The 10,337-nt window shown below is 47.1% G+C and overlaps 1 protein-coding gene across 1 annotated transcript in view; it reads left to right on the top strand.

Annotated features, from left to right (window-relative positions):
* Nucleotides 1-1,184: 1,184 nt before the first annotated feature.
* Nucleotides 1,185-10,337, top strand: part of EFNB2 (ephrin B2) — a 46,802-nt gene continuing 37,649 nt past the window's right edge. The window contains exon 1 of the mRNA XM_007667986.3: nt 1,185-1,356. Coding sequence (XP_007666176.2) covers nt 1,235-1,356 — 122 coding nt within the window. The 5' untranslated portion in view covers nt 1,185-1,234. The remainder of the gene's footprint in view (nt 1,357-10,337) is intronic.

Below are 10,337 nucleotides of genomic sequence, written 5' to 3'. Positions count from 1 at the left end.
ACTCCAGTGCCACCCAGTAAGCGCTCAATAAATGCGATTGAAGGAACTGTACTTTCCAAGCGCTTACTCCAGTGCCACCCAGTAAGCGCTCAATAAATGCGATTGAAGGAAGGAGTTGTACTTTCCGAGCGCTTAGTCCAGTGCCACCCAGTCAGTAAGCGCTCAATAAATGCGATTGAAGGAATTGTCCTTTCCAAGCGCTTAGTCCAGTGCCACCCAGTAAGCGCTCAATAAATGCGATTGAAGGAAGGAATTGTCCTTTCCGAGCGCTCACTCCAGTGCCACCCAGGAAGCGCTCAATAAGTGCGATTGAAGGAAGAAACGCATTGTCCTTTCCAAGCGCTTAGTCCAGTGCCACACAATAAGCGCTCGATAAATGCGATTGAAGGAAGGCATTGTCCTTTCCGAGCGCTCAGTCCAGTGCCACCCAGGAAGCGCTCAATAAATGCGCTCGAAGGAAATAGCAGCGTCAGCGGCATCAGCAGCCGGGCGGGGGAAGCGCCGCGCCCGCGCGCGTCCCCGCGCGTCCTCGCGCGCGCGCGCGCCGGGAGGGGGGGGGAGGGAGGAGCCCGTCGTCCGGGGAGGGGGGCGGGGCCCGGAGGGGCTGACGGACGGGCCGGGCGGCCAATCAGCGCGCGGCTCCGGCGGGGCCCCTCCGAGGGGGGGGGGGGCGGGCGGCGGGCGCCGTTTATAGCGCGAGGGCCGCGCGCGCAGGCGGCTCCCGTCGCTGCTCGGGGAGCGGAGCGTCGTTGCACGGAGCGTTGCTGCTGCTGCTGCTGCAGCTGCTGCACGGAGAGCTGCTGCACGGAGCGCTGCCGCACGGGCCGCTGCCGCACGGACCGCTGCCGCAAGGACCGCTCCTGCCCTGTGCGGAGCGCTTTGGCCGAGCGGGCTCTTGGACGAGGAGGAGCGGGACCCGCCACCGGCGCGGGAGGCGGCGGCGGGAGCCCTTTGCCCCGTCGGTCGGTCGGTCCGTCCGGCGCCCGCGCTCCCGGAGGAGAATCTCGGTGCCGCCGGAGCCGTCCTGTGCCGTCCGGAGGCGAATGGGCAGCGGGAGCGGGAGCGGGAGCGCCCCGGGACGGGCCGCCGTGCGTCTGGATCTATAATTGGTGTCCCGGCGTGTGGCCGCTTCCCTGCGGGGGCGGGGGCGGGGGCGGGGGCGGGGGCGGGGGCCCGGGGCCGCCCCTGGCCGCCGGTTGCGACCTTCTCCCCCGTTCTCGGCCCCCGCGGAGCCATGGGCGGCCGGAGGGAGTCGGCGTGGCAGTGCTGGTGGGGACTGGCCGTGGTTTTCCTCCGGACCGTGGTGTCCCGCTCCATCGTGCTGGACCCCATCTACTGGAACTCCTCCAACCCCAAGTAAGCCTCCCCGCGCGCCCCTCGAGCCCCTCGCCTCCCTGCTCCTCCGGACGGTGCCCGGGCCCCAGTTCGAATGGTGCGCCCCGGTCGGCGCCGACGCCGACGCCGACCCCGACTTGGAATCACCCGCTCCGACTCCGCCTGTCCCCGACTCCCAGTTCGAGTCATCCCCTCCGTCCTGTCCGACCCCGGGTTCGAATCACCCGCCCCGACCCCTAGTTCGAATCATCCCCTCCGTCCATCCTCTGAATTCGACTCGTCCCCTCCGTCCATCCCCACCCCCAATTCGAATCATCCCCTCCGACCCCGAGTTCGAACCATCCCCCCCCCCCCCGGGTCCATCCCCGACCCCGAGTTCGAATCATCCACTCAGCCCTATTTACTGAGCGCTCCCCTCCAAACCCTCCGAAATCTGCCTTGCCCAGCGCTCAGTCCAGAGCCCCACCCGCGGGAAGGTCCCGATGCAAACCCCTCGATGAACGCGTGCAGAACCCTCTTCTAAGCGCTGGGAAAGTTTTCCCTCCTCCAGGGAGAGAGACCATCCTGGCCCCCCGCGACCTCAGGGCCTAGAGGGAGGGGAGCGTGATTTGGGAGTCAGAGGACGTGGGTTCTAATCCCGACCCCCGCCACTCGCCTGCCCGTGGGCAAGACGCTTCCCCTGTCTGGGCCTCCACGGTCTCATCGGTAGAATGGGGATGAAGCCTGGGAGCCCCACGAGGGACCAGCTGATGACCGTGCGTCTCCCGCAGCGCTTAGAGCAGTGCTTGGCACGTACAAATCCCATCACGATGATGATGGTAGAGGCCCTCCGGAGCCGAGTTTCTGTTTCTCGGGTCGTGGCAGCCAAGCATCTTGGCTTCGGTAGCCCGGGTGGCCCGCGGAGGACTGTCCCACCTTTGTCCGTCTGGGCCTGTGACTCTTAAAATGAAATTCGGGAGTATTTATTGAGCGCCTACTTAGCCCTGTACTAAGTGCTTAGAAAGGACAATTCGACCATAGAGACCAACCCTGCCCATTGACGGGCTTAGAGGCTCCAGCCTCCCGCAGGTGCCCTGCCTTAGGAACCAGGCAGGTAGGGTTGCAGGCCAACATTGGCAAGCGATCGGGTGGCGAGAAAGAGGGAGAGGCAGGGCAGGAGCTGGATCCTGCCTGGACCACTTTTCCCTGAGGGGATTGATGGAAAAGTGGCGTTGGGGGTAGAGTGGATGAGAGCATAGAGGGTGAGAAGTGATGGAGGGGAAGAAAAGGTGGGGTGGAGGAAGGCTTTCTCCCAGCTCTCGCCCTCCTAGGCCACCCTGACCCCCCTCATCCCCTTCCGCAGCCAACGGGGGTGGGGGACGGGACAGAGCTTTTCTTGGGGAGTCCAAGCTGCCCACCGGTCCTCTACACCTTGGTTGGAAAGATTTCCCTCTCCACGGATGGAGATTTCAGCGGGCGCCTACGCTTCCAGGATTTAAGTTGCCCCAATCCTTTGATGACCGGTCTTCATTAGCAGGTCCAAAGCAGAAGGCTATGGGGAGCTCTAAGGGCGCCTTGTCTTAAGAGAGCCCTTTCCCAAATAAGTTCTCAGAAATCTGCTCCCTTCCCCCCTCCCCGCAAAACGCCCAAATTTTGCACTGGGACAAGAACGCCGATCCTCTTGGATGTGATTCAGGATGATCCCGCTTACCGTATTCAAGAGGGGTATTGTTCAGGCCTGTTGGTCTTCGGCAGTAATGCAGTCTAGGTTGTAGTCACTAAATTTAGACTCAACAAAGTCTTGTTTGGAGAAAGGATTTTAACTTTCCCAAACCTCTCCCTCCTGCTTTTGCTGCCTATACGCCCATGTTTCCGTTGGCTGCAGGAAGGGAGATCCTGTAGGGAACAACTTTCTCAGCCCATTGTCAAAGACGCATTCACCATCTTTGAAACTATTATGTATATTTTTTTTTAATCTCATGGCTTTTAAACGGGTGGTGAAGAGATGGTATGAGAATGCCGAGTTGCCTTTTGACTCCTTTGTGGGGATTTAGTTTGGGAGAAGTGGAACGAGTATGAAGAAAAGATGTAAACTAGTTCATAGGAACTACCTATTATGAGTGTAAGGTCCAGAAAATGTAATCCAGGCTAATCGAATTTGCACTGGAATGAGGAGCTAGAAAAATGCTTACTAAAGGAGTCATTCCATTTTCGGATTTCTGAAACTTTTTTTATTCATTTGGTCATTGTCCTATTGATTGAGTGCTTACTGTCTGCAGAGCACTTTACTGAGTGCTTGGAAAGTACAGTTCGGCAACGGATTTTTAGATGATATCCATTCTCCTCACATACTCCAAAAAGTTAAGGTCCAGATTTTTTCTAGTCGAGATGAAAAATTTGTCGTCATTAACACCATTTCAGTATGTGTGTGGGTTTTTTGTTTGTTTTTTTTTTTTTTAATCCCCACTGTTACCGGGGAGTTTTCCTATTGAGTATCTCCAACTCTCATCCTGATTGTCAGTAAATGCATTTCATTAAATCTAGACCACTTGTCTCTCTTTCTCTTTCCCCCCAGTGAAATTGATTTAAAGTATTTAAAGTATCTTCCCCCCCCCCACACTATGAGATAATATAGGATGATAAGCTTGGTAGTGGTGGAGAATACAGCATGAGTAGCACATAACGCAGTAAAGGAATGGATACCTCATTCTAAAGCCAATAATCAGTTTACGCCTATAGAGGTCACTCTTCCAATACTCAAAACCTTCCGTCTGCCGGATTTCTTCTCTAACCTTGCCTGGTTACCCGGCCTTAACTTTTCACTTTCATTGATAAACTTCTCGGTTTTGTCTCTTTCTCCTAATTCAGTATGGCACATTTTAAAAGTTCCCGGGAAAATAAATGAGCACTCTGTCTTCTGGGCCAAAGACTTCATTTGAATCTTGACCATATACTTATAACCCATTGGGAGCCGAGTCTTTTTCCGTTGGAGAGATATCCTCGTTAAAGGGATTGGATCTCATGGCAGTATCTAAAATCATACATTAAAAAAAAAAATTTCTCCTGTTGAGATAGGATTCGCTCTTCTTCGCTCACCTTGAGATTGAAAGACCAGTGGAAATGCACTATTAAAATTAGTCTTTCAGTGAGTGGGACTAACAATTAGTAGGCTAATTGTAGCCCAATTGGAAAGAAACATCATAAAATGTAGTATTGATCTTGCTAGTGCTCTTCAGGAACTGTTTTTCTCACCCCCCCACTGCCCCCAAATTGTTCCAGTTCTTCCCCAAATTGGGTGCCTAATTAATCCCAAATAACTCTGGAAAGAAGTCATCGTCTTCCAATAAACAGGCTGAATCTAGCCCAGATAATTAGAAAATTTTTATTGCTGCTGCCTGGAGGAACTTATGCTAGGGTCATGTTAAAAGGACTTCTTCCGAGATAACTAGAGCCCATTAGTACTAGGCAGTTTATGTATTTATTGAAGTTGTAGCCTGATTTCTGTCACATTTCAACTACAAAATATCTGGTAAGATGAAGGGTCTTAATATAGTGAAAATTTATGTGTCAAATTAGTAAAAAAAAAATGTGGAAAAGTACATTCTATGGCTGAGAAATATAAACACAATCAGCTTAGTTCATTTGGGGGGTCAACCTTTTTAGCAGGTGGCAGTAGAGGAACCGTGTAGTAGTTATTTGAGCACCGGCTTCAGAAAAATTGTCATGTTTCACTTTTTTAGTAGAGGCTTTTATCACTCTGGCTAAAAGAAAAAAAATCCCATGATATTAATGAAAATAAATCGTAAGCTGCACAAGGAAAGTAGCACATTGCGTGCAATCGTATGTGGTTTATGATAGCCGTGGATCAGTCCTAGCTCTTCAGACAGATCCCACTCTAGGAATTCAAGAATGTTATCATAATTTAACTTCTGTTATTCATTAACACTTTAGTCAATTTTTTTTCTCGGCCAGAATTATCACTAAACTAAAATGAGGTACTTGAAACTTTACCTTAATTTCATTTCACAGACAATAGCCCTGCTTTTTAAATTACGTTTTAAAAGTAATTAGGTTGACTTCATTGATGCACGCAACCAAACACAGCAGCCATGTTCCGAGAGTGCAATTCTTGTCTATGGGGTTCACTACCCACCATAGGGTAGTGAGCAAGGCATTTTTTTTCTTTCCCAACATTATTCTGTAGTTCTTGTATCGATTGACTTGAAGAAAACAAAGAGCAGCTGAATATCCAGATAACCTATAGTACATGGATCTGCCCCAGTCAGCCCCTGAATAAATACACGTCAGAGATTGATTAAAAAAAAAAACCACCAAAGAACTACAATGGACGGGTCTAGTTAAACAGTCTATTCAATGACACATATAAGCCAGCTTGCCTGCCATTGTATTTGAAATTCTTATTTTTGTAGGTAAACAAATGCACATTCACTACTGATTGAATAGCTCCTTGAACTATGCTCTGCAGTTTGCATTTGGGTTAATCTTGTCAGTTTTAATATAGAGAGGAAAAAAGGACAAAGCATCGGGGGTGAAATTGTTAGTGCTTTCACATCCACATTCCACGCATTTTGTCAGGATGATAAACTGTAGGTAATGGACAGTCGTTGTTTCGGGGGACAGCTTAGCCGACCCGGGCCCAAGGAGTCTATTTTACAACGTGTTTGGCAGACGTCCCCTCAGACGATTTATTTGGGAATCATATGTCGAGGGGACTGCATTCTGTAACTGACAATTAGTGCTCCAAGCAGTAGACACGGGAGCTGAAGGTTAAGGTAACGTATTAAGAATTTTACTCCAAATCCTGCGTTCGCTCAGGAACCGTGACCACTGATGCTTTGAATAATGATAGTAGACTTGGAATATTATCATTAAATGCTTCTGGCACTTGCCATCCAAAAGTGGTTAAGCGTAGTATTAATCGAGGATTTAGTACCGGGTGAAGAATTCATTTTTGAATCGTTTCCCTTAACCTTTTCTATAGGGTCTCAGCCAGAGTGGAGTTGGTTATATCTCTTTTGTTGATCTTAAACCCTCTTATCTGTAAACTTTACTGGGTGAAACACTTAGTGATGTGGTGCTCATTAAGTCACCCATTTTTTTTAAACCTACCCTTCCACCAGCATATTTTAGTGAGCTCATTGAGCTTCAGCATGACACATAATTTAGAGCTCCAATTCACTGAGCGTTCACCTAATGGGAAAGTACAGAAGTTGAAATCCCAGGATACTTTTCCTGATGTCTGCCTGGGGGGAGGTAGGGAGAGTGGAGGCCTAAGAGGTAGGTCAGCTCCGTGACCTCCTTGATCTAAAAAGTCTATATTTTTAGTAAGAATTTCACATCCTATGAACGTTTTACCTTCAAAATTCTTAACCGCAAATTTTGAAGAAGTGGTGCTCTGGGAGAAATAGTGATTTAAAGCAGCCTTCGTGTATGCCTAATCTCTGCCGCCTAGTGCTGCTGACTCTGAAGGAACCTGTTTTTCAGGCCATTTATCATGCATCTACATAGATTTGCTTATGAGCTCACCCTTTATGTGGCGTGGTGGAGTTGAATAGGAGTGTTCAACTGTCTAGAATATTTTGATGAAAATATGCAGAACTAGAAGCTTCTAGCAGGACTTGGTTCTTTCAGGAAGGATCTCCCCATCTTCCTCCTTTCTTCCCTCCTCTCTCTCTCCCCCCCCCCCACCTTGTTTTGAGGGGAGGAGTGAGGAAAGGGTATATGAAAAGCATAGAGGGAAGGTTGGCCAATGGACGGTGTTCGAACAGCTTGGAAAAACTCCCGTGGCTCCATTGTCTCGCTAAAGCCTGAGACTACAAAGACATAAGCAATTCAGCCCTTCTCCCATGATGGAAAATGTAAACCGTTGACATGGCTCCCCTGTTTAACTTGTTTAATTCTCATTTTAAATTCAGTACTATACCGGCCGTGTGAACTCTGAAGATTTCTTTAGTAATCCATTTTGTAGTTCCGAATCAAAAACAAAGTGAAAAGGTCTGACACAATTTGCTTTTATTTTTAGGCAAATCAACCCTGGTCATAGTTAATAAGGGGATTACAACCCAGACTAGGTCTTTACAGATGTAATGTAAATCAAGGGCAGAGTATAAAGAAACTGATCCCTTTTGATTGAAGTATGGTAAAAAGGCATAGAGAAACTAGCAGCAGTAATCTGATTGTATGGCAATAAAACCACCATTTTCTGTCTTTCAGATAAAAATAATGTGGTAAATCCATGCAGTTCATAAGATGTAAAGGCAGATAAAGAGTGATGCCATGGCAACATATAGATTAGCTTGATGTTAGAAATGACACGTCTCTGAAAAGGGTGTAGGAACTAAGTAAGGCCCTTTGCTCCAGGCTGTTGGGTATTATGTGAGAACTGCACAGAACTTGGAAATCAGGATTAGAAAGTATGAAAGACCTACTTGTGGCCTGGGATGGTTAAAGCGGTAAAGAAAAGCTGCTCAGTTCTTGCTCATTGGTGGTGCATAATATGGTAAAGGTAGATTGCATTTACAGCTCTTTTTTTAAATATATATATATATACTGAGATTTGGTCAGATTAAAGCTTCAGATCACTGCAGTCGTTAGGATCTGGGAGATTTTCCTTTTTTTTTTTTTTTTTTTTTTAACTCCTGGCCTAACAGCAGAGGCCTTTCTAAAGGATTAGCTGCACTTTGCGTTTGTTTCCTTAATCTATTTGGGCTTCAGGCAGGGACATGCTGGGAAGGAACAGAGACCAATGGGGATAGGTAGGACTGGGGTTATCTGAAAAGAAAACAGAGACCTTTTGATTTCAGCCATCCTTCAGGCCGGGCTCAATCTCACACTGCATGGGAGAGGCAAAGATAAACATTACACATTGTCCCTCTCCCGTAGCCAGATAAATCTTTTGCCATTTTTGCCATTCCCACCCCACAGAAAGAGAAAAAATCCAATTTTAATTCAGATTAGCAATAAATCCCATAGCACAGTGGATGGCACTAATCCAGGTGCCTTAAATACGATCGAATGGATTTTATTCCTGAAATGTCAGATTGAAACCTAGAGTGGAATGGAAAGGATTCCTTTTATGTCTTTGGGCGTACGGAAGGACAGGTGAATGTTTGGCAGGTATAAAAGAAAACCCCTGATCTACTGATAAGGAAATCCTTTATTGCCCCTATCCTGAACAACCTTGGAAGTGGATTAGACTTCTGTACACTCGTGGGATTTGCCATTTTAGATACCCCAAAAGACTACTGATTTCCTTATTGGGTTACCGCCTCACTCTGTCCTCTAAACTTGGGTGAACACTTATTCTGTGTAGAGCACTGACCTACAGGTACAGGTCAGAAAGGTAATATTTGCTTTTATTGCTTGCCATCTGTGTGCCTAAGGGGGATTCTGGAGAGAAAACACTGTAGACCGCTAGCTGAAGTTTTAGCGATACAGGTCCTTGGGTGTATTTCACAAAACAGAACTCAGTGCTGGGTCCTTGGCATTCTTTCGTAGCTTTTGTTAGAGTGCTGGATAAGTCTTAATTGCATTCTAAATAGTCTGTTTCCTACTTCCATGGTTTTTGCACTGACAGTTTCATTCCCAGAGCAGCCTCACCAACAGCTGATGTTGGAGGAGATCATCTATTGGAATAATCTGTTACATATGTCTTTTTTTTCCATTGAAGAAATGGCATTCTTAAGGAATTTGAAGACTTCAGTAAACTACATCTGTAGTCTAATGTCAGACCTTGCATTTTAAATGCTTTCGATGATGATTTCCCTCCTTAATTTAACCTCCAGTAGTCTAGATCAAAAGATCTACTTCATTTACTGAGGTTCTGCCGCGAGTTGGGGCACCTTCTAATTTACAGGCTGGTCACATCCAAGCACCTTGCATTCTGCATTTGACAATGATTGCTAATGGGCCATTCAACTAAAGTATTTGCTTGTTAACAGGGAACAGAGCATGATAAATGTCCAGCAAGCTTGCGGCCTCCTTCAGCTTTTCAAATGCAGACTGGTGCATATTTATGGTAGGCAAATGACAAAAGAAGAAGCAGAATTACTCTGGCCTTGTGCTTTCTGTTAGAATAAGGGTTAAAGTGATTAAAGACATAATGCAAAAAGCAAAGTCATTTGTTTGATAACTATTATCCAACATCTAGCTTTCAACCTACCTGCCCCATCACATTTCAGAAACGTTACTGGTAGAGCCATGCAGCTGGAAAGCCAGAAAAAGTAGGGAATGATTTCTGCGAAGCTTTCTCAACAAAGTGCCAGGTAGGACTATTTACGTGTTCCCATAGAGAATTTCTACCAACTGTATTATACTACAGCTGTGTGATGTGGGGCACCTCACTTAACTTCTCTGTGTCTCAGTTACCTCATCTGTAAAATGGGGATGAAGACTGCGAGCCCCACGTGGGACAACCTGATTACCTTCTCTCTTCCCTCAGTGCTTAGAACAGTGCTTGGCAGTAAGTAACAGTGCGTAGTAAGTGCTTAACAAATACCATTATTATTATTATTATGTTGCCTGGTGGATAGAGCACGGCTCCTGGAGTCAGAAGGACCTGGGTTCTTACCCCAGCTCCACCACTTGACTACTGTGTGAACTTGGGCAAGTTACTTAACTTCTCTGTGCCTCAGTTACCTCATCTGTGTAATGGGTATTAAGACTGTGAGCCCCACGTGGGACATGAGCTGTGTCAAACCTGACTGTCTTGTATCTACCCAGAGCTTAGTACAGTACCTGGCATGTAGTAAATGCTTAACAAATGTCATTTAATTTAAAAAAAAAAAGCTACCTTTAAACTACTAATGATCCTATTCTACTAAATTGTTGTTTTTTCTGCATCCATTCGAAGTTTTTCGTAATTCAGAGAACTTCGCAGTTGGTGACTTTCGTATGGTCATGATTTCAAAATAGAAAGCACCAGTATGAGAAAGCCATGTTAAGGAAATTAACTCCTCTGCCCTCGTTACAGTAGTTATCTAGGTAAAACGGTGGATATCAAG

This window comes from Ornithorhynchus anatinus, chromosome 10, assembly GCF_004115215.2.
Source record: "Ornithorhynchus anatinus isolate Pmale09 chromosome 10, mOrnAna1.pri.v4, whole genome shotgun sequence".
In the NCBI taxonomy this organism is placed as follows: domain Eukaryota; kingdom Metazoa; phylum Chordata; class Mammalia; order Monotremata; family Ornithorhynchidae; genus Ornithorhynchus; species Ornithorhynchus anatinus.
Note: the sequence above shows the minus strand (reverse complement) of the source record. Positions and strands in the feature narration are given on the sequence as shown.